General features: G+C 41.7%; 1 protein-coding gene across 2 annotated transcripts in view; it reads left to right on the top strand.

Moving 5' to 3' along the window:
- The window catches only part of sh3rf1 (SH3 domain containing ring finger 1), a 166,372-nt gene that overhangs the window by 80,264 nt on the left and 60,403 nt on the right, over positions 1–25,705 (top strand). For both annotated transcript variants that reach the window (XM_055632342.1, XM_055632343.1), the window contains exons 3-4: positions 22,374–22,649; positions 23,699–23,794. In XM_055632342.1, coding sequence (XP_055488317.1) covers positions 22,374–22,649; positions 23,699–23,794 — 372 coding nt within the window. The remainder of the gene's footprint in view (positions 1–22,373; positions 22,650–23,698; positions 23,795–25,705) is intronic.

Below are 25,705 nucleotides of genomic sequence, written 5' to 3' on the forward strand. Positions count from 1 at the left end.
ATAAATGTTGACTTTGCCATTGGCTCTCATATTATGATGGAAAAAATCAGATATTCTAGTTTTACTACATGAGGTACACCTTAGTCAAATACATCTCTGTACTTCATACGCAATAAAGCAATTGCTGTAGTTTAAAGGAAGTTATAACCACATCTTGCAAATTGCAGAGTTGAGTGCACAATTCATCTATTTTTTAAGCTGTTTACGAGTCAGCTGACTGTCACAACACACAAGGTACACAAAAACTTGAAATTAAAAGTGAAAACAAAAAGAAAAAGACAAGCGACTGTTGTCTGGCTGCCGTGCGCACAGCGCCTTCACCGGAACAAATGAACAAACAAACAAGCACAGACTTATGCCCTGGGCAGAGGATTCTAAACTAGAGTGTGTGTCATCCCTCTCCTCCACACCGGCTCCCCCTTTGTTCTTCCACTGTGCCTCACGGTTGACCCCACATGCCGGGTCCTCCATTGTTCTTCATGGCTGTCCCCCCATGTTGGGTCATCATTGTCTTTCCCTCCCCCCTCACACTAATTGACCGTGAGGACCCATCGCCACCGAGACTCCCGTTGCTGCCGAGGCTCTCGCTGCCGCCGCCGAGTCTCCCATCGCCGCCACTGCTGAGGCTCCTTCGGCCCAGACAGGCCTCGCTGGGTCTTTCAGGCCTTACTGATATTTGAAGTAACCATTTTTAACCAGATTGAAATGGACCATGTTGGCCAATGTGCAGGAACCAAACAGCGTAAAATATCCTGTGATACCTGTGAAAGGTCTGAAATGTTGTCATTAAATGGAAATTGATCCATTGTAGTTTAGAAATAATACATGGGAATGAGGATTCGTATGGAACTACCGATGTTGGAATCTTGTGTGAAACATGAGTGTTGGAGGAGTTCAGCAGATCAGGCAGCATCTGTGGAGGAATGGATTTGTGACATTTCGGATTGGGAGCCTTCTTCAGAGTGGTCAGACTGATTTTCCACAGAGTATAGAAGTAGATACAAAGAACTGCAGATGCCGGTTTACACAAAAGGATAGAAAGTGCTAGAGTAACTCAGTGTGTCCGGCAGCATGTCTGGAAAACATGGATAGGTGGCAATTTGGATCATGACCCTTATTCAGTCTGAAAAAGGGTTCCAACCCGAAACAGGATGGGATCCTTCCATGTTCTCCAGTGATGCAACCTGTCCCACTGAGTTACTCCAGCTGTTTTTGCTTTCCACAGATACATACTGTCTGGCGTGCTGAGTTACTCCAGCTCTTTGATTTCTGCATGAGAAACATAGAAACATGGAAAATGGGTGCTGGATTAGGCTATTCGGCCCTTCGAGCCAGCTGATCATGGCTGATCATCCAAAATCAGTACCCTGTTCCTGCTTTTTCCCCATATCCCTTGATTCTGTTAGCCCTAAGATCTAACTCTCTCTTGAAAACATCCAGTAAATTGGCCTCCACTGCCTTCTGTGGCAGAGAATTCCACAGATTCACAACTCTCTGGGTGAAAAGGTTTTTCCTCATCTCAGTCCTAAATGGTCCACCCCTTATTCTTTAACTGTGACCTCTGGTTCTCGACTCTCCCAACACGGGGAACCTTTTTCCTGCATCTTGCCTGTTCAATCCTTTAAGAATAAGAATCCCTCGCATACTTCTAAATTCTAGAGAATGAAGGTATTTGAGTACAAAATGCTAAAGATAACATTATGTAGTAACATTCACAAAAACGAAACACAGCTAACACTAAGTTTTTTGATGAAGCGGCTTACACAAAGTCATAGGATTGTGAAAATTATGATTAATTGAAATTTCACTGCATTGGACGGGATTGGAAGGATAAGGTTTGTGTCTTGACATGGCAGGAGATGCTTCTCAGCATTACTGTATAATATATATCTTGCATTCCCCTCATCTCAAAATAATGAAGCAGCTTATGTTCAGAGGAATATATAGCAATTGGCTGTCACAATTCAGATAAGCATGGATATTTTGGGATGTATATTGCTTTATTCTATTTTGGAATAAATTGGGTTAGTTTGTGTCAGTTGAGTAGGAGTTGTGACAACAGGATTGCTCTAGAAACCTGGATATATAAACTCATTTAGATCCCACATGGCATTCTGGAATTAAAAACTAACGATCTGTGCAGGTTCAGCAATTCAACAATCCTTGAAGCAAATATAGATTTTTTTTAAAGTGTTTCATAACTATTTATCATTTCGACTTCATGTCCGTTTACGTCATTTCCTATCAGCGTCATGTCTTTCGGCGTCATGTCCTTTCGTTGTCGTGTCCGTTTGGCTTTGTATCCTTTCGGCATCGCGTCCATTCGGCATCTCGGCTTTTCGACGTGATGTCCTTTCGGCATTTTGGCTTCGACTTCTCGTCCTTCGGGCGTCCCGTACGGGTGCCCATGTGCCTTTTACTGAGGAGTGGCTTCCGTCCGGCCACTATACCAGAAAGGCCAGATTGTTGGAGTGCTGCAGATATAGTTGTTCTCCTGGAAGTTTCCCCATCTCCACAGAGGAACTCTGGAGCTCTGTCAGAGTGACCAAGGGGTTCTTGGTCACCTCCCTGACCAAAGCCCTTCTTCCCCGATTGCTCAGTTTGGCCAGGCGGCCAGCTCTATGACGAGTCCTGGTGGTTACAAAGTTCTTCCATTTAAGAATGACGGAAGTCACTGTGCTCTTTGGGACCTGCAATGCTGCAGAAATTGTTCTATACCCTTCCCCAGATTTGTGTCTCGGCACAATCCTGTCTCAGAGGTCTATGGACAATTCCTTCGTCTTCATGGCTTGGTTTTTGCTCTGACATACACTGTCAACTGTGGGACCTTATATAGACAAGTGTATGCCTTTCCAAATCATGTCCAACCAATTTAACTTACCACTGGTGAACTCCAATCAAGTTTTAGAACCATCTCGAGGATAATCAATGGAAAGAGGATGAACCTGAGCTCAATTTTGAGTGTCATAGCAAAGGGTCTGAATACTTATGTAAATGTGAAATTTCAATTTTAATTACTTTGCAAAAATTTCTAAACACCTGTTTATACTTGTTCATTCTGGGGTATTGTGTGTAGATTGATGATAAAAATTTTTTTTAATCCATTTTAAAATAAGACTGTAACGTAACAAAATGTGGAAAAAGTAAACGGGTCTGAATACTTTCTGAATGCATTGTATTACTAAAACTCTCATTTTGTTTGTTTGCGTGTGGGTTTGTCCCTAAAACAACTCCAAAACGGTACACGATAGCGCTCAAATTTTTGGCCCATCTTACCATTGTCCTGCGATGTAACTAGTAAGTTTTGTTCTGATTTATGGTATATTTTGATGGCATATTTTACAAGTTATTGAAATTTTATGCTTCACATAAACCACTTTTTCACTTGCCCTGCCCATCAGCCACGTTCGACGTCACAACTACATCACAATGGAATCCCAACTGGTCTGCCCCCTGTGCATTTGGCCTACCACCATCTTGCAATCGACTTTCACATCGCAATGTTTTTTTTCCCTTGTATTTGCCTGGCCTCACAAAGGAGTCCCAATAGCTCCAACAGTAAGTTTCATTCTACTTTACATGCGCCTCCACGGGTCCTCTTTTCACTTTGTTAACTTTAACTTTAACTTAATTTCAACAGGCAGTGCAGGTTCGGCGGCTGCGCATGCGCAGTTTGGTGGAATCTTGCTTTGGGGGAGTGGGCCCAACGGGTCCGCACTTGGACTAGTATATAATTAAAATCAATCTGTCCACAGTGCACAGCTACAACATAAAGGGTATAACCTTTATTGCAAGATAAACCCAATAAAGTCCGATTAAAGATAGCTCAAAGGTCTCCAACTACAGAGATGCTGCCTGACTTTGCATCTCTCCAATTATTGCCCGACCCACTGAATTCCTAAGTTTTTTCAGCAGCTAATGATTCAATTCATCTGGTTTGCTGATACAATTTAGCAAAATTAATTGCATTAGACATGCCAACAAAAGACACATTGATTGATCAGAATCAGGAAAGCATTGTTAACAGTCCTGTAGTGGCGTCAAGGATAAATCTTTGAATCGTTCCCCGTCGCACCGATACAGCAGGGAAGCCAATCTTTTGGACCACTAAGCCTGCACCTACTGCCAACCACTTATTTACACTAATCTCATTTTTTAAATTCTCCCTACATGCCTGGCACACTGGGGACAATTTACAGTGGCTAATTAACCTAACAACCCGCATATCTCTCGGACCATCTGAGGGAAACCCACACAGTCCCGCAACGAACATGCACATAAAACAAAGACAGCAGACTCATTCAGGATTGAACCCAGGTTTCTGGCATTGTAAGGCAGCGACTCTACCAGTTGTGCCACCATGATGCCCTTGCATGTTAAGACCTCGGTGTATTTATCATAGTCATACAGCGTGGAAACAGGCCCTTCGGCCCAACTTGCCAACGCCAACCAACATATGCCAATAACGCAGTGTGTGTGTGCGCGTTTGTATGTGGCCTCACTCTGGCAATGGAGGAGGCCCAGAACAGAAAGATCAGTATGGGAAGAGAAGTGAAAATGGTTAGCATCTGTGAGATTCAGCAAGTTGTGATGGACCGAACGCAAGTGTTCAGTGAAATGGTAGCTGAGTCTATGCTTCAATGTACCTCCCAAAGTATCTTCTTATGTGTCTCAGAAATAATTTGGAGCTCTTTGCCTCGGAACAGTCACAAATATGAAGAAGGTAAATGAAAGATGGTATGGTGAAGGCACCTTGGTGTAAAGAAAGATTTTTTGGTGTTAATGTTTTTTTTAGGTAGCACTACTTAAAGCTTAAAGAATAAGGTCTGGAGCAAACGCTACTCTGTTATCCCTTATCTTTTCACTCTGTTTTAACGATGTCTTGGTACAGCACATACCAAGGAGCACATACTACGGTTTGACAACAGTCGTGTTATCAAAACCATCACCTGGCTACATAGGGCACACGACTGACAGCTTGTTGAAAGATTCAGGTTTTGACCATATTTCAAATGAGATAAATTTGAGAACGTGAGGGAGGAAATTACAGAGTGCCAGCAACGCTGCCAGCGCAAAACCATCCTCTATGCCCAGATGTAGAGAATTTAAATGTGAGGCAACCTTCAGAATTAAGACATTTCTTATTATTTCTACTCTAAGTGGTGAACCCTCCTCATGTGTTGGTGGCTTTTGTTCTGGTCTGGCTGGTCAGAAAACCTAAGATATGCCGGAGTAATTCAGTGGATCAGGCAGCATCTCTGGAGAAAAGGAACAGGTGCCGTCGGAACCCTTCTTCAGACCAGCATCCGGAGTTCCTTCCTACGCATTTTGGGCAGAAAAACCTTTTCCACATCCATTCTGTCATTGAACTTTTTATTTTGCTACATTCTAGGGAATATTGGCCATTCTACTCCATCTGTTCTTAAAGAACTCTCACTCCAGGATTAATTCTTTGCAGAGCAATTAGTCGTTGATGGTAATTGATTTTGAAAGGCAATTTTTTTGTTAATTGCTTTATTTTATGCGCATACTATAGTCAGCCAAGTGTTTATTCTGTCAAAATTGTAATTAGATACTTTGACTGTGCCATTAAAAAATAGCTAGCCAGAAAAGCATGATTAAAGTTAACCCATAAACATTTTATTTTACTGTTGTAAATATATAGTCAGCCCCCAAAGAGAAAAGGATAGTGGTATACTTGAGCGTGGGCAATGTTAAAACCCATGCGTATGCCTTTGGACAAGTTGGCATATGCATCGTTTCAGATTTTGAATTTGTCCTTAATGATACCGGCCTGACATTGTTTCATTCCTAGCATTGAAACAAAGAAGCTGCAGATGCAGGTTAATACCCAAATAGACATAAAGTGCGGGAGTAACTCAGCAGGTCAGGCAGCATCTCTGGAGAATCATCGATAGCTAACGTTTCAGGTCTCGACCTGTTAAGACCAGGCAAAGCCTTCCTGAGTGCCAAGCTGCGTGTGTCTTCCTGAGGTGCCTTGGAACTCGGAACTCACCCGGAGGACCCGAAGGTGCAGCAGACCACGGCCTGTCAAACCCTGGACCCTGCTCGTCCTCCGAAGATTGGAGAACCGATGTGGAGGGAGCCACTGGAGACATTGGATGTGAGGAGCAAGGGCCTGTAGGAGGGTGAACCAAAGCTAATGTCTCCTACGCCATCAAGGTCGGTTGCAGGAGATGCCCAGGGACACAAGGGTGGCCGGGTGAGGATAGGGACACGATTTTGTGGACCAATCCAATCGGAGGCGACGGATGAAGGCCCTGCAGGAGCCTCGGGCTTACCTGGATCGAGAGCCATTCCAGTAGACCGAGCACGCAGGCTGACCAGACTTTGAAAATTCCTCCAAAACATGGCAGAGCCTGCATGTGTGAATATGAATAAATAATTTCACTGTGCAATTGCACATGTGACAAATAAAGTACCATTGGACTAGCTTTGCTAATAAATTGACAATTTGAATTGAAATTCCCCACATGCCTTTGTGGGATTTGAACTGGCATCTCTTGATTGGTTATCCAGAACTCTGGTTTCTAGTCCATTAACCTAACTAGTGCATTATCTGTGCCTCTGTGCCACCCAATCAGTCTGAAAACCTCTATGTCCTGTAGTAATCAATAATAAATTCACTATTTTTGCTGCAGAGTTTAATTTATCGATGTTCAAAATCTTTTGATAAACGGTCATTGACGGGAAACATTAACTCTGTAGATATTTGTCGGCCTCTGATCTTCCCGCAGTTTCTGTTTTTAGTTCTCTTTCCAAAGCTGCTCTTTTCATGTCACAGGAGCAGAATTAGGCAATTTGGCTCATCAAATCTACTTAATTGTGGCTGATCTATCTTTTCCTCTCAGCTCCATTCTCCTTTTTCTTTGATGTGATGGCAAGACCAACATTTCTAACTTTGCTTGATGTACCATGGTAAACCATCTTCTTGAACTGTGGATGCAAGTCTGAAGAAGGGTCCTGACCCGAAACTTCACTCCATGTTCTCCAGAGAAAATGCCTCTCCCGCTAAATCACTTTGTGTCATATTCTTGGACTGCTGCATCTGGTAGGTGTAATAAAGATACTTTATAAGTACTGTTCGGAAGTAACTTCTAGGATTTGGATCTGGTAATAAAGTGCTGGATGTTATTCAAATAAAATGATGTAATTGTTCCAGTATGACTTGTTTCATTTCTGTCTGCTGGTTTCAAACTTGTCTACCCTTTTTATTGGTATTACAGAAGACTAAATGAATCAACTTAGCACTCATTTGGTTGTTAGTTTACTTGTCTTACTTCAGTCTGCATTGAGCTTGCCATAATGGTGAGTGTTTAACATTTAATTGGGTGAGTTTGCCAGTGAATGTGATCTCCCAACCTGTTGATACTTGTCATCTTTAAGAGTTATAATTTGAAATACAACAAAGTGGAAGTAAGATTAAAATACAACTTTTGCAACAGTAGGTATTACAAGGTGTGGGTTATGCACAACCTCTGATTTTGGAGAAGTACAAATGGGGAAATCCTTAGGTGTGTCAAAGAGTTATTAACCTCTTCAAACAAAACCTCTACAGGACAGTACTCTCTTATTAGTCATTCAGTATGGAAACAGCCCTTCGGCCCAACTTGCCTATGCTATCCTACTTGCCTTATCTACACTTGTCCCACTTGCCTGCGTTTGACCCATATCCTTCTAAATCTATCCTATCCGTGTACGTGTACAAATTATTTTTTAAAGGTTGTGATAGTATCTGCAGCAACTGGCAGCTTGCTCCATGTACCCACCATCCTTTGTGTAAATACAAATGTTTTATTTCATAAACTATTTCATTATGTACCTAACACTCCATTTTGTGTAAGCGAGAAGCTGATAGAAATTTTAATTAAATAAAAAAAGTCAGTAATTGAACAGTGAAATATATAAGCTGCATCCGATCATATTTACCTCTTTCTCTCTCCCCCTTTCCCTCTGACAAACTGTCCCTTGTTACAAAGTTACTCCGATAAGAGCATCATGATTGTGACATTAAAATAAGCTTTGTTGTATTAAATAGAGTATCTATGATGACTTACAGTGAGGTCAAGTGCAATGTAGTTTGCTGACATTGACTGGAGCTATGTGGTATTCTGAATTATTTCTAATTACATTAACTAGTTTAGCTATTCCCCAATAGAATTTACAACGATCTAGCATTCAAAACCGTTTTCAATTCAGTGAGTTTACAGAGTTTCAGTGAGTTTATTGGCATTTTGCAACCGGACTTGTAACCGAGAATGATAGGCCAATTAAAAAGGAAATAACTGGCGTGGATGATGCTTACAGCTACATGCGTGTATGTAAAGAATTGTCTGAGTAAACAAGAATCAAAAATGTGTGTGAGCAATTTTCCATAGTTTTCTTGCATTGATTTAGTGCTTTAATGTGAAGATTAGGCTGAGTGGTTATGATTGACAAGTTAAGCACAACCATATCATCTTGCCTGGCATTTCAACGCGACAGAGCATCTCTCCAAAACTCCACTTAGCCACATGTAATCTGTCTTGTATTCCTGTCCAACTTCAGTGCTGAAAATGTCAACTCTTTCATCTGGCACAGCATGTGTTTACATGTAGACCAGTACTCTATGTCTTGTCACCAACCTGAGGTCACTGTTCCCCACTATCAAAGTAGTACTTTGTTTCCTCATACCAGCTGCTCCCAAGTGAAATTTCTTCTTTGGTTTGAATTTTTTGTACTATTTATAGGTTTGGATTTGAATTCAGCAGCATTCCAAAAAATCAGAGTACATGCCGACCATCGATCACCCGTTCACACTAGTTCTATGTTATCCCACTTTCACATCCACTCCCTACACATTAGGAGCAATTTACAGAAGCCATTGAGCTACAAACATGAAATGGAATAAAAACTGTATCACCAGTGTTAATAGTTTTATTCATTACTTTTCCAGATATGATGAAAGGTCATGGATCTGAAATGTTAACTCCAAATCTAGACAGTTATTGTGATTGCTGAGCTGTTTCCTTTCCAGTTACAATGAAAGATCATGCAACCAAAATGTTAACTCTGAATCTCCACAGTTACTGTGATTCACTGAGCACTTTGAGCATTTTCTACTTTTGTCTCAGATTTTCAATGTCCATGATATTTTGCTTGCACGTGATTAAGTGTAACAAGATGTGAGATTTGCAATGTAACCAAAGATCGTCCACTGAAAATGGTTTCACCGTTTTTAACTAGCTGTCCTACTTGTAATAACACTGAATCCATTCACTGAAAAATGGATTAGTTACAGATTAACCATTCAATGCAAAACGTGTCGAGCACACAAGGGAGTAAGAAATGAACAATGATTTCATATGGTGAGGCAATATGGTGGAAGCTAGTCAAGAAGAGAGAGTCAAGAGTGTTTTATTGTCATATGTCCCGGACATGAAATTCTTACTTGCTGCAGCACAAAAGAATATGTGAATAACAACCATATAACCATATAACAATTACAGCACGGAAACAGGCCATCTCGGCCCTACAAGTCCATGCCGAACAAATTTTTTTTTTCCCCTTAGTCCCACCTGCCTGCACTCATACCATAACCCTCCATTCCCTTCTCATCCATATGCCTATCCAATTTATTTTTAAATTATACCAATGAACCTGCCTCCACCACTTCCACTGGGAGCTCATTCCACACCGCCACCACTCTCTGCGTAAAGAAGTTCCCCCTCATATTACCCCTAAACTTCTGTCCCTTAATTCTAAAGTCATGTCCTCTTGTTTGAATCTTCCCTATTCTCAAAGGGGAAAGCTTGTCCACATCAACTCTGTCTATCCCTCTCATCATTTTAAAGACCTCTAGAATGTGGAAACATTGTATATAATGGGGTATAAAAAGAAAAAGTTATATAAATAACAAATATAGTGCAAATACCAAATAAGAATATAGTCTTTTGCAGTTCAGAGCTCATAGCTTATTCGTTGTGTTTAATAGCCTGATGGCTGTGGGGAAGGAGCTGTTCCTGAACCTGGACGTTACAGTCTTCAGGCTCCTGTACCTTCTTCCTGATGGCAGTGGTGAGATAAGTGTGTGGCCAGGATGGTGTGGGTCCTTGATGATTTTGGCTGCCTTTTTGAGGCAGCGACTATGATAGATCCATTCGACGGTGGGGAGGTCAAAGCCGGTGATGGACTGGGCAGTGGTCACAACTTTTTGTAGTCTTTTTCGCTCCTGGACGTTCAAGTTACCGAACCAGGCCACGATGCAACCAGTCAGAATGCTCTCTATCGTGCACCTGTAGAAGTTTGTCTAGGGCTAAATTACAGACATTCATTTTCTGGGCTATTTAGACTGTTTCTATCCTGTAAATTCTTGGTAGCAAGTGCCCAAATTCTGTTATGCTGCAATTCTAGCCCCACATTACAAGACAGTATTGAGAATAGCACCCAGAATAAGCATAATTCCATCAATTAAATTGTCCCTATGCCATTCGTCAAAGAAAGTCAAATAACTTCAGGCCCATCAGCTGAGCACATTTGTGGTGATCTATTTGCCTTTCAGTAATATGAAAGGTGCAAACATTCTGGTGTTATACTATAGCGCTTCTAATAGCCAATGGGAGATGGAAGAAAAGATAAGTAGACGGATTATGGAGAGCTGTAAAATCAATAGGGTTCTCGTAGTGGGTGACTTCAACTTCCCCAATATTGACTGGAACCTCCTTAGTGCAACAGGCTTAGACAGGGCAGAATTTTAGGCATTTTTAAGAGTGTTCCTTGAAAGAGTATGTGGATTGCCCAACTAGAGGAGGAACCATATTGGACCTTATATTGGGAAATAAAGCTTGGCCTGGTGACTGGCTTTTCAGTGGTCGAGCATTTTGTTAACTGATGAAAAGTCAAGATAGTTACCCACACAAGACCTGGCGGGAAGGTTTGGTTTAGTTTAGTTTAGAGATACAGTGCAGAAACAGGCCCTTCGGCTCACCGAGTCTATGTTGACCAGCGATTACACCGAACACCAGCACTATCCTACACATTAGGGAAATTTACATTTTTTACCAAAGCAAATTAACCTACCTCTTTGGAGTGTGGAAAGAAACTGGCGCAGCTGGAGAAAACCCACACAGTCACAGGGAGAATGTACAAACTTCATACAGACAGCATCCATGGTCAGGATCGAACCTGGGTTTCTGGCACTGTAAGGCAGCAACTCTACTGCTGCGTCACTATGCCACCAGTGGCTCACCGTGGGTCACCATTTTGGTAACTGATCAAAACTTAAGATAGTTATAAATCACAGATTAACCCACACGAGACCTTGCAGGAAGGTACTAAATTGGGGGAGGGCAAATTACAACATTATTTGGCAAGTGTTAGCAGAATGTAAATTGGGAGCAGCAGTTAATGGGCAAGTCCATGTCAGATATGTGGGAGTTGTTTAAAGGCCTGCTGATCAGAGTTCAAGGTCAGTATATTGCAGTAAAGAGGAGATAAACTGGCACGGTAAGGGAACATTGGATGACAAGAGGTTGTAAGAAAGTAAAAGGAAGCATATGTATGGTTTAGCAAGATAAAATAAGACAGGGCCTTTGAGAAATATAAAGAGTACAGAAAAAAAACGCAAGCAAGGAATTGGCAGGGCCAGAGGGGGGCATAAAGGGCCATAGGCCTCAGATTACAGGGAATCCAAAGGCATTTTATTATTTTTCTTTTAAAGAGGGTAACTAGGAGAAGACAGGACCACTCAAGGATATAGAAAGGATTTATGCTTGTCGGCATGGTACAAAATAAGTGAAAAGGAAGGACATAGAGGATAGTAAAGTCACCATGGGATCTTGAATTTGGGAGAAATTGGATAGGCCGGGATTTTTTTTCTTTTGGAGTATAGGAGGCTGTAGGGTGATCTTGTTAAGCATGTGTGGCATGGGTAAAGTGAACGCTTACAGTCTATTTCCCAGACTAGAGGATTCTAAATCTAGAGATCATAGGATTATTGTCAGGGGAGATATATATGAGGGACTTCCAGGGGGTAGTCAGTATCTGGAATGGGCTGCCTGAGGAAACTATAAAAGCGAATACAATTACAACTTTTAAAATTCATTTGGACAGATATATTGATAGGAAGGATAAATACAAACAAATAGGGCTAGCCAAATATGCTCACTTGATCAACATGGATAAGGAAGTCCAAAGGGCTTGTTTGTACAGTTCTATCACTCTCTGGTTCTGAAATTCTACCCCATATGGCTTTGTTGGATAATCCCTTATGTACTGCCTCAATATCATCCTTAATCAGAATTACACCCCCCCCCCCCCACCCCTCCCTCTTCTATTGCATACCATTTATCATGTCTGACACTTCCTTAGTCCGGAACATGATGCTGCCAGTTTTGTCATTTACTCAACCATGTTTTCGTGTCAGCAATATCATAATTCCACATACTGATCCAATTCTTTGGGAAATGTGATGGTTTTATGTTGTGTATATCCAGAGTCAAATGAGCACTTAATTTAAACTTGACCACAAAGAAAAGTGAGCAAGAGATTTTTCAGCTGAGTAGTAAACACAATGGGTTGCATTAGGGCACCTGGCGTTCATAAATTGATAAGTTATGCAAGCCGAATTAGTCCATTTGGCCCATCAAATATACTCCGCCGTTCAATCATGGCTGATCTATTTTTCCCCATTCTCCTGCCTTCTCTCCATAACCCCTGACACCTGCACTAATTAAGAATCTGCCGATCTCTCTTAAAAATACCCAATTACATGGCTTCCACAGCCTTCTGTGTCAATTCCACAGATTCACCACCCTCTGACAAAAGAAATTCCTACGTATCTCCTTTCTAAAGGTATGTCCTTTTACTCTGACATTATGGTCTCTGATCCAAGACTCTCCCACTAGTAGAAACTTCCTCTCCACATCCATTCTATCCAGACCTTTCATTATTCGATAAGATTCAATGAGGTCCCCGTCATCCTTTAAAACTTCAGCGAGTACGGCTCAGTGTCGTTAGACGTTCATCAAGTGTGACTGAAGCCATCTGGTTTATGGAGGGTGGTGGTTGTATGGAATGAGCTGCCAGAGGGGTTAGTTGAGGCACGTACTATAACAACAATTAAAATATATTTGTACAGGTTCTTGGATAGGAAAGGTTTAGAGGGATATGGGCCAAGTACAGGCAGATGGGACGTGTAGATGGGGCATCTTGGTCAGCATGAGTATGTTGGGCTAAAGGGCCTGTTTCTGTGCTGCATGACTCCGAGGCAATATTTGTCTGCTGTCACAAGGAACTGCAGATGCTGGAATCTTGAGCAGAGCACAGTGCTGGAGGAACTCAGTGGGTCTGGCAGCATCGGTGGAGGGCATGGACAGGCAACATTTTGGTTCAATTCCTTCTTCAGTCTGGTGTCTAAGTAATTGAATAACAGTGAAGATGGAGTTAACGTTTTGGTTTGACCTAGTTCTCGCTTGAGATGCTGCCTGACCTGCTGAGTATATTCGGCAATTTAATATGTTAACAGTGCCTTTTCTTTGGTTATGTTTCCTCAGTAGTTGTTCTTAAATTCAAATAAAGTACATCTTGTCATATTGCTATGGTTTTTGTGAATCATGTTGAAAGATTTCTACGGTACCCAGAAGCCTTTAATGGTCTTTCCATCATAGCAGCAACCTCTGATCTGGACTCGCACGATGCTTGCAATTACTGCGTTGTCCCTCATAGTGTCATATCCCTCGTACGCTAATATTTAAAAGTGTACTGTTTTCAGCAATCAGCGCAGCAGAGTCTTTGCTCCTGGTGTTCTAATACATCAATGAAGTCTATGCCATTTAAATTACTACCTAACATAAACTGCTATTTTGACAGCATGAAATTTCAATATGTTTCTAATCCACCAACAAGAAAGCGTAACTACTCCACAAATTCAGTGAGGTGTTTTGAATAGCGAATGCTTGTTCCATACATGGTTGTCAGTGATTGTCATTCATGAGAGGATTAGAAAGTGTGAATGCACAACCCTAATGCCCGGACGAGGGAAATCAAGAATCAGAGGACATAGGTTTAAAGTGAGGGAAGAAAATTTTAATAGGAAGCCGAGGGATAACTTATTTACACAAATGTTGGTAGGTATATGGAACAGGCTGCCAGGGGAGGTAGTTGAGGCAGGCACTGTCACAACGTTTAAGAAACCTTTGGACAGGTACATGAATAGGAAAGGCTTGGAGAGATGTGGGCCAAATGCAGGCAGGTGAGACTAGTGTAGATGGGCCAAGTTGGTCGACGTGGGTAGGTTGAGCCGCAGGGCCTGTTTCCAGACGGTATGAGTCTATGTGTGCAAAATAATTATGGCAGTTGGCTTGGGATATTCCTTGTTCTGTGGCACGGGCTTGTGGTGCATCCTCTGTGAGTTTGTCATCGATTTCAAAAGCTCAGGCTTCTTTGACAGTTTTCCTCAGAGAAGTCCATTTCAATTCCTGATACATGTAATGCTTTCCTTGATTTTTGCCTCACAGTTTAATTTAGAGATCCAGCGCAGAAACAGGCCCTTCAACCTGCTGAGTCTTCGCCAACCAGCAATCCCCATGCACTAGCACTATCCTACACACTATGGCCAATTTTCAATTTTAACAAAGCCAATTAACCTACAAACCTGTACATCTCCTTGGGGTGTGGGAGAAAACTGGAGCACCCAGAGAAAACCCACACGGTCATGGGGAGAACGTACAAACTCTGTACAGTCAGCACCCGTGGTCAGGATCAAACCCGGGTCTCTGGCGCTGGAAGGCAGTAACTCTACCGTTGCGCCAGCGTGCAGTTGTGACAACTGTCCGTTGGCTGCGGTCATCTCTTGATGGGCCCTGTGGAGTCCTTACCACATTGCTAGTTTAAGAGATCATATCTCTGCTGTTGTTTTGTCGAAGGAAGATTGTTTTTCCATTTCTCTCTTCACTTATTTCAGTTGGAATTTTTGGCTTTGGCAACTGTGCAGCTGCTGGCAGTGTCATCCTGGGTTCTGCTAGTACTGATCCCTGACATTGGCCAAGTTCTGTTTGTGTGCTCCTTTTGCCTTTCTCAGAAGTGACAGCTGTTTTTACAGCATTTTCTGTCTGTTGGGTTGTGGTGATAGTGCATTTATTCCCATTTAGCCGCAAACCCTTTCACAAAACGTTGTGGTCCTTGGCCGTTACAACCTCAGCTGGACAGTGTGTCTGCCAGACTTAACCTTTGGCTTGAAAACGCTGGCTTCAAAAAAAGGTTGCCTGAAGGTTATCTATTTAAGAAAGTTCAAAAAGTAAGAATTGACTGTCAACAGATAGTTTTTGGACTTGGCTGCGAAAGAGTTTGCTGCTATGTTTTCAGTTAACGTGTTCAAAGTCTTATTATCGGTATTTCACCTTGAAGCTGTCCAGTTGGTTAATCCTAGTCATGACTCAAGTGTAGCACAACCCTTTTTATTGAAACTATGGAACGTTACAACTAATAAAATGTAAAACGCTAAAAAACATGCTATTAGAAGAAACTATAAAATAAGCTAAATAGGTTATATGATAGCTAGTGCTACCAAATATAACTCTAGCTTATGTTTAGAGATAGTTTATAGATACAGCATGGAAACGGGGCCTTCAGTCAACTGAGTCCACACTGACCATCGATCGCCTGTTTCAATGGAGATACAATGAACAGCAGATGCTGGAATCTTGAGCAAAACACTAAATTCTGAGTAATTCAATGCATCTGTGGAGTTAAATGGACAGATGATGTTTTAGGTTAGGACCTTTCTTCAGACAACTATTCTCTCCATAGTTATCCTTTTAGTTTAAAGGTACAGCATGGAAACAAGCCCTTCGGCCCACTGAGTCCACGCCATCCATCTATCGGCCATTCACGCTTGTTTCTCATCTGCTCCCTACACACTAGCGGCAATTTACAGAAGCCGATTAACTTACAAACCCGCTCGTCTATGGGATGTGGGAGGAAACCCACGTAGTCATAGGAAGAATGTGAATATCCACGCAGATAAGCATCGAACCCGAGTTTCTGGAGTTGTGAGGCAGCTGCTCTACCAGCTCTGCCACTGTGCCTGTATTCCAACAATCTTACACTTTTAACTCTTACCCCAATATAAGTTCAGCTGCTATGTAATATAGCTCTATCTTTGATTGTGGGCACAACTTTGGTTATTGAGGGAAATAGTTCACCAACCGCGACTCAAGTTGATCAGACCTTTCCACTGCTTCTTTGCAAGTTGCCAAAGTTTGCTCCTACTCCTCCTACTCCTCCTACACAGATGCTGGTTTATACCAAAGATGGACACAAAGTGCTGGAGTAACTCAGAGGTTCAGGGAGCGGGTGGGTGTTCAGACCGAAGAAGGGTCCCGACCTGAACCATCACCGTATTCTTTTCCTCCAGAGATGCTGTGTTACTGTGTCGATGTACCAAGGATTAGTGAACAGTTTGCAAAGTAAAACCCATGTCTGTATTGTAATATTAACAATCTTTGCATTTTTCATCTGATGTGCCACAAACATGATACCACCACAAACATGTCACAGTCGCAGAATGTCCTTAGTTCTTGTCTTGACTCTTCAAACTTCCTTGCAAATTTGGTAATCAGATTACATTTCACACCACGCTCCAGAATTATACCACTCGTACCTTCCATGCCTGTAGCATTAACAAACTGTATGAGTATTTCCCCATCTCTACTCTGTTCACATGTTCTATTTCAATTTACAGGACTTTACAGGACTCACCATATTCTCCCTCAGATGTCTGATAGACCTTGTGTGACACCATGAATGGCTTTACCCCACTACATTCTTCTGCGTGCTTCGTCTGCTGGGCATTTCTTCTACAATTCATACAGATGGCCACAATATTTCTGCACTTTATTGTTGCTTTTTCTCCTTCTGTGACTCTGCTGCCCAACTCATCAACTCAGTTTTAGTCAGCTATGGGAATTAACGCGACTTCCTCGTTTCTGTCAATGGGCGCTCCCTCAATCTGGTCATTTCCTGTTCCATGGACCATCTTGTTGCAGGTTAATGATTCCTTCAGATCTCCAAAGGTGCAATTTGTTCTGAATCCTTATCTGCCTTGAAGCCCAAGTAGTCGCAGTATCATCTTTTTTGTTCAACTTTGACCGCCACCATAAACTTGACACAAAAAATCCACTTTCCATTGCTTCCACTCATTTGTCTGATGATGAAGGTGACTATCTACTCTATCCTCCAGCATGCAAGTTGTGATGGACTGCAGTCAAGACTTTTGTTTCTGGTTATACATCTACCATGAGGTTTAAAAAAAAAAGTTTTTAAATTAATGAGGTTATTTTGATCTAGTGTTGTTATCAGTGTGAAGTCTTATCGTGTACTTCCTTTATCGTGTACTTCCTTTAATATTACCATAGCTGACACTGTTATTTAATGGTATCTCCAGCAGCGATTCTTGCTTTAAACAAAGTGCTATTTATCACTTTCTTTAGATCTATTATTGAATAGTGTTCTAAAATTATCTCTGATCAGCTCATACATTTGCAGTGTGATTGTGCTGCCATCTTGCAAAAGCCTCTTGGCAAATACCTGACGCTTCCAACTGTTCAACCTATGCAGATGTTAGATCAAGTCAAGAGTGCTTGATTGTCATATGTACCAAAAACTGAACAATTAAAGGCTTTTTTTCAGCAGTGTAACAGGTCTTGTAAACATGGTACGCATCAGGAACATAATAAACAAAGAAAATCAATAAATTAAAAAAAACGTTATTAGTGCAAAACAAAAGCCCAAAGTTCCTGGTACAACCAAGATATTTCGTAGATTAGTTGGTGTTTGTAGTGTAGTGGAGGTCACAGTTTTCCCACTCCTGAAGATACCTTCTTCCCAATGGCAATCCCAAATTCCTTTTTTTGCATACAGATCAGTAAGGTTATTGCCATAGATAAATACAATCCCAGATTAAGATCAGAATCCATAGAAACACCCAATTGAGGCCACATGCAAGAGCCGTCATGTTTTGATACTACAGGTATTTTCAAGTCCCAGCTGCAGCTGGCCATTAAGGACTGTTCCAGCCGTCGCCACGGCTCAGGTGCTGTGGGTAATAGTTGTGAAGTAGATGTTGGGCAAAATGGCTGGAAACCTAAGGTGCTGCCCCCCCCCCCCCCCCCCCCCCCCCCCCCCACGACTGACTGATCCCATGTGCATTATGGGAACTTTTATCTCTTCGTATAGTCTACCAATAAATAGCCAGCGCACACACACACACACACACACACACACAGCACCTCGACAATAAATTGAGTTGTAAAGACTTTCAGCAATCCTCTATTAGTGTTGCCCAAATTGCTTTTTTATTCCCTCAAGTAGTCCCCAAGGATTTGAGACTTTTGCAGCTGCTCACATTGTTTGCCTTGAACTATAAGGTTTATAAGATTTCTGCAGATTTCTTTGTGGTTTTCGGCATCAGTTTAATAGGATTGTAAAAAGAGGCAATGTTTCCTCTTAGTGATGATGGAGTTGGTGATTTCGTTTTTATGAAATACTGTTGTTAAAAAAAAATAGTTCAGTGCTATTTGCACTTGTCAATTAAAAATGGACTAATAATATTTTCATATTCCACAAAGTACCTTTTTAAATAAAATGTCACATTTTAATTATATATTTTTTGGGAGGTAGTGGTTTGATGTCAGGTCAAGGTTAATAATGATAGAGGCGCCTGTGAACACTACTACATTGATGGTCTACTCTCTAATTGATAGTGGAAAAATAATGTATAAAATTATAAAAGGGATAGATAGGGTAGACACCAGAACCGTTTTGCGAGATTGGAATTATCAAATATGAGAGGACATAGTTTAAGGTGACAGGAGTGACGTTTAAACGAGATGTGAGGGGCAATTTCTAGGTGGTTGGGTCAGAGAAGTAATTTGTTTTTGTTAAGGCTGGTAAATAAACATTTATTTTTGTTCTGTTTGAGGTTATTCTTTCCATCTGGCTTCACATTTAAAACTGCCCAACACCACCCTCCTATAAGCCTCATGCCAAGAAAATAATCACATTTGCTTATAAGCAGTTTGAATATAAAACAATAATACATTTGCATGATTTGTGATTTGTTCTCAGTTTTCCAACAATATGCAAATGTTTCTCCAGCAAGCCTTTATTGCTGTTAAGGTGGCAGTTTTGTGAAGGGCTTCTTTTTCCTCCAATTTTAGTTTTTTTTACAAAACCTTTGTCAAAGTCCCATTAGTACTAATTTCATTTAAAAAAAAGCAGGTTACATTAATATCAATGTGTTTTTACATCTGTTAATATTTGTTAGCTCTGTGTGTATTTAGCAAGTATTCATTCCAACACACAGGTTTCAGATTTTCTGATTTAAGCAGATCAATCTGGGCTACATAACTTGCATTTGCTTCCAGCTATCCTTTTTACATTTGCAATTTAGTGTGTTTCCTACTTATAAATCATGCTGACATGCACAAGTTTCAGCTTCCTCTGATTGAAGGCTGTGAAAAAATCTGAAGTAGCACAAAATACTTATTTTCCAAATGGTAGCTGTCATTTATTTGCAATATAGAGAGGCCATGGAATAAAATGCAAGAGAAAAACATTTATCACGTTCAGATATCTGCCATTATTCATGCATTATTATCCACATTGCCATTTGAACACTGGAGTCCGAAACTTATTTGAAAGCTCCAAGCGTTTAGAAAATTGAAGAACAAGGATTACATTTTGAGAGGTCCCTCAACATAAAATTGGTTTCATCTAATTTAGAAGGTTTGGGACTGACATTATTGAAGTTTTCAAGGAAAACTTAGCAAGGCAAACTAAGGTTAGATGAAACAAAATATTTTCTTGTGATTAGCTGGGTAGAAGGAGTCTGGGTGGTAGATTGTTATTCAGATTGGAGGCCTGGGCCCAACGGTGCACCGTAGATGTGTAGGAAGGAACTGCAGATGCTGGTTTAAACCAAAGATAGACAAAGAGTGCTGGTGGAGTAACTGAGCGGGACAGGTAGCATCTCTGGAGAGAAGGAATGGGTGACATTTTGGGTCGAGAGCGTCTGAAGAAGGGTCTCGACCCGAAACGTTACTCCAGAACTTTCTTCGGTACACTGCAGTTATTGGTACTGGGTCCCTTTGGCATATATATCAACAAATTGGATAAGAATGAAGGTAGCATGATTAGTAAGTTAGCAGATTACACCAAAATTGATGGGCAGTAAAGAAGGTTATGGCAGGATCTAGATTAACTTGGAAAGTGGGCAAAGGTTTGGCCACTTTATTGCCTTTCATCACAGTGGGAAACTTTGATTCTGCTATCGTGGATGTTTATGTCAAACTCTTTTGTGTATTGTGTTCTTTTTATTCGTATGGCTGTATGGTAACTCAAATTTCACTGTACCAATTGATGCATGTGACAATAAACGTGAACTTGAGAAGGAGGTGTAAATCTGACCACCGGGTGGCGCCGGACATGGCTGCCTCGCCAACAGCTTGCCTTGGCTTTTTCATCTTTTGCTGTTTTGGTCTGTGTTTACTTGTATGTTACTGAAAGCAAGGGTCAACATCATCAGGAAACTTGCAGGCAACAGCTGGGGATCCAATGCACACACCCTCTGTACCGCAAGTTTAGCCCTAGTCTACTCAACAGTGGGTTTTGCTCAACAGCTTGGGCTAATAGCTGCCACACCAAACGAGTTGACACTGTCGTTAACTCTACAATGCGGGTCATCACAGGGACGCTTAAGTCAACACTTTTGCAGTGGCTCCCTGTCCTCTCTCATATCGCCCCTCCCAGTATACGCAGAAGGGAGAGGATGTTGAAAGATTGGTGCACCATCGAGGCTAACCCTGATCTTCCCATCCATGCTGACTTGAACAATCTGCCCAACATGCACCTGAACCCTTCTGTTCTTCCGTTAAATCCCTGGAAGACTTTGACTCTAAGACTGAGTGGGGCAGAGCCTGGAAAGATGCCAACACCAACAACGGAGAGGTCATCATAGACCCCACAGTAAAACTACCCTGTTTTGGCCTCCATCGCAAGCAATGACTAACCCTGAACAGAATCCGCACCCTTCATGCAAGAACAGCCCATCACCAGCATAAGTGGGGGATGACAGACATTCCTGCTTGCGACTGTGGACATCCGGACCAGACCATCCCACACATCATGAATGACTGCCCACTGAGGCTTTTCCCTGGGGGCATCAAATCCATCCACCCAGTAACTGATGCTGTCCTGGCCAGGATGTCTACCTTTGATCTACAACTTTAGGCTGTACACACCTAGTTTACTTTTAGTTTTGTATTATGTGAGGGTTGGGGGAAACCTTTTTTATCTCTTTTCTTGACGGGGATGCGACTTTTTCATCATATTTCCGTCTGCACTGCGGCTTTAACATCATGGAGCTGGTGGTCCCTTTGTTAGGGATCGACTGCGGGAGCTCCAACCGTAGGAGCTTCGACTGCCCCGATCGTGGTAGCTTCTATCGCCCTGATGCGGGAGCTTCCGTCGCCGACTGCGGGAGCTATGATCGCCCTGACTGTGAGGTTGCCGTAAAAACAAGATGGACGTGCTGCCTGCACTGGTGAGGACTCTGAGGGAGTGCAGTGATCTCAGTGTTTTGCAGGGACGTCGCTCCATGAGGACATCTCGGAATCTAGTGCGAGTGTGGACGGCTTTCTGACTGTTCGGGCGGACAGAGAGAATGCAGAGAGAGTGACAGCGGTTGGTACAACTCTGGTCACATCACGGTGAAGGAGCGTGTGTGTGGCCCGGACATTGAACTGATGGCTGTGGGTCTCCGCTTATGGGTTATGCTCCAGGGTTTCTCATACGCCATTGTGGCTGTTGAAGTTTATGTTTAATTTTTATGTGGTTATGTATCTTGTTGCTTTTTTGTATGACTGTTGGCCAATCAAATTCCTTGTATGTTTACATACTAGGCTAATAAATTAATTACAATTAATAAATCGCTCACTATGGCTGAAATCATGAAATTATTGTATTTTATCTGAAAATTTCAGAGGTATGTTGGATTTTATCTTCCACCTAAGTGCAAGTCATGAACATACATCAAGAAAAATAGTCCATTACTGACCTCTGGAAAAAAAATCACTTGTGGATATTTCGCAGTCCAAGAAACCATCTTTCACTACTTCAAATTGCTTTTACAGATCATTTATTCCACAGCCCTCATCAAGATCCACCATCTTGATGGTCCATTCTTTTGAAAATACCACATCCAATTGCATTTCCTTTTGACCCATTCTGTTATCTCATTAAAAAAAATAATTGAGATAGTTAAAGAGGATTTTCCTTCAACAAACCCTAAACACGATTTGCCTTATTTATTGCAGGGTATACCTCAACTACCGTGTGCCAAAGCTCTCTACAACTATGAAGGAAAGGAGCCTGGTGATCTCAAGTTCAATAAAGGTGACGTTATTATCCTACGAAGACAAGTGGATGAGAATTGGTATCATGGGGAAGTCAATGGTGTCCATGGATTTTTCCCCACCAATTTTGTTCAGATCATTAAATCGTTACCTCAGCCTCCGCCACAGTGCAAAGCACTTTATGACTTTGAAGTGAAAGACAAGGAGGCAGACAAAGACTGCTTACCTTTCTCAAAGGTGAGAGCCTCCTTTTCTATTTCCACTGATCCTAGTTTGTTGCATCATCTAAATGGAATTGTGCCTCGTCTATTCTAATGCCTATCACTAGATAGCAAACAAAATAGTTGATCAATCCTGCATTTTACTTGAGTCATGGAGTCCTAGGTTTAGGTTTAGTATTGTCACGTGCACAAAGGTACAGTGAAAAGGTTATTTTGCATGCCATCCAAATAGATCAGATATACCGTAAATTTTATGCAATCGTTAAACTCAAGTTCAGTAGATCGAGCAAAGGGAAAGATGGAGAGTGCAAAATATAGTTCTCAACATTGTAGCTTATCAGTTCCATAGGCAAAGTCCAGCATCTACAATAGGGTGGAATTGCACTGTACCCTTGCTTATGGAAGGGGCATTCAGAAGCCTGATAACAGATGGGGAAATAAAAAGTCTGGTGGTGCATGCTTTTATACATCTGTATCTTCTGCCCAACGGGAGTGGAGAAGAAGAAATGACTGGGTGGGACAAGTCTTTGATTGTGTTGGTTGCTTTTCCCAGGCAACGTGAAGTGTGGATGGATTCAATGGTAGAAAGTCTGTTCTGTGCGATGGACTGACATCTTCAACTAACTGTACAACATGAAAACAGACCCTATTGCCCACCTTGTCCGTGCTGACCAATTTGGCATATTGGGTAGTCCCATTGGCCTGTATTTTGCCCATAATGTACTAAACCCATCCTATCCATATATCTGTGCAAATGTCTTTGAAAATTTATAATTGTAACTGCTTCAATCGCTTCCTCTGGCAGCTGTTTCCAGATATGGACTACCCTCTGAGTGAAAAAGGTACCCCCAGGGTTCCACTTAAATCTCTCACCTTAAGCTTATGCCCTCTAGTTTTAGAATCCTCTACCCTGGGAAAACAGACCGTGAGCTGTAAGTTTCATGTGTTATAAAATGCTGCCCCATACTTGTCGTGCAATGTGCAGCTTTGTGATAGATTTTATTTATTTTGTGAAAAAAGGATTGTTGGTTTTCGTGGTAAACTAGCAACTTTCTCTCACTTCAGGATGATATCTTGACAGTGATACGCAGAGTGGATGAAAACTGGGCTGAAGGAATGTTGGGAGACAAGATAGGAATATTCCCCATTTCATATGTTGAGGTAAGTGTTTTTTTCGGTAGCTAGGACGTCCATTAGTAAATATTCCGTTTGCATCTTAAACCGTAAAATGAAGGATTTGATTCTTTGTCAAGGTACTAAAATGGTTCGAGGCTTTAGTTCAGTTTAGTTTAGAGATACAGCAAGGACTCAGCCCATTAGGCTCACCGAGTCTACGCAGACCATCGATCACTTGTTCACACGACTTCTATGTTATCCCACTTTTTCATCTACATTGGGGCCAATTTACAGTAGCCAATTATCCGACAAACCCACATGTCTTCGGGCCAAAACCCATGCAGTCACAGGGAGACTGTCCATCCGAGGTCAGCATCGAATAAAGGTCTCTGGCTCTGTGCAGCAGTAGCTGTGCCACTGTGCCACCCTAAAGGGTGGGGTAGGATTGTGTGTTGGGGGTCAGGACTTCATGAGCTCAGGAGTCAATGAGATCTAGGTGGCGGGATCAAGGGTTTGGAAGCGGAGGGTCAGTGAGTTTATTTGAGTTAAGGCCAACTTTAGTTATTTAGCAAAGGTGGACAGGAAAGAACTGTTTAAATGTGCATCAATCTTGGCATAATGGGAACATTCAAGATGGAAATTCAAAGGGTACAAGGTAAATATGTTCCAAAAAGGAAACCTTGGATTTCACCCCTGCTGCGCCACTGTACTGTCGCTTGTGGTGAGGAGTCTGTTTGTCTTACCAAGTAGAACTTTTACTGCAGCAGCTTTTTGCATTTTTCTCAGTCACACCACTACAAGAGCTGGCATTCAGACTTCAGTTGGGGGTTAACGCAGATCATGTGAGACAGCTGGGATGAGCTTGTTTCTGTGCATCACACCAGTCAGCATGTGACTTGATTCATGTTATTCCTGTCTGCTTGGGACCACAGTCACGACAGCAGTAAAAGTAGGGCAGCCAAGTACTTATTAAATTCAGTTCATTGAAACATAGCTTTATCTACTTTATATTCAGTCAAATGCATTTTCAAGCATGAATTATTCAGCGTTGGGGGATGTAACTATATTAACTTTGTGATAAAGTACGAGTTTGACAACTGTTCCTTAATTTGGTTCATTTATCTGGTTCGATCTTTATGCCTTTGTCCTTCAGCACTTCCACCATTGCAAATTCGAGCGCCACCTAAAATCTTCATTGTTAATGCTCCTGTCATCTCTGAATCATAATTCAAATTTGGCTTGGAATTTCTGTGGGTCCTGTTCTGAAGGAAGAAACTTTGTGGGCTCAAATGACCATTAAAGCTGGACAAATGCTCCATGTGGCAGAGGGAATTGTCTGAATTGTCATCTTCAGTACACACCTTAAACAAAGTCTTCATTTTCCCTCATGAGTGAACACCAGAACACCTGACAGCATTATTCTAAAGGAGAGCAGATGAATGCTGTTGGTTTCTTGGCTAATATGTCTGTTAATCAATTATCATCTGGCCATTATTATTTTACTGGAATTAAACCCTGACTAATGGATTAATGGATAGTATGCTCAGCACTTAGTTCCAAATTCAACTTTTAACATACTCTGAGATAGCTTAATCATCCAAAAGTTGGGATTGCTTATCCTGCTACCTGCCATACATTTCTTTACCTCTTCCTCCCCCTTCTGTCCCTTGGTCAGGCACAATATGTCCCGGATCCTTAACCTACTACATTCCACTCCCCTCTCCCCAACAAACCTCCCTGACGCACGCGCACAAACACGCGCACACACTTCCTTTGACCTGCTTGCTCCCACCTCATCTGGTTCAACCAGCTCCTGTAAAAACGATTGCCATCACAAATATTAAAATAATCTACCTTTTGTATCCATACATGTATTATTTTACTTTCATTAGGTGCATAGGCTTAAGTCTGAAGAAGGGTCTCGACCTGAAACATCATCTATTCCTTTTCTCCAAA

This window comes from Leucoraja erinacea, chromosome 3, assembly GCF_028641065.1.
Source record: "Leucoraja erinacea ecotype New England chromosome 3, Leri_hhj_1, whole genome shotgun sequence".
NCBI lineage: Eukaryota > Metazoa > Chordata > Chondrichthyes > Rajiformes > Rajidae > Leucoraja > Leucoraja erinaceus.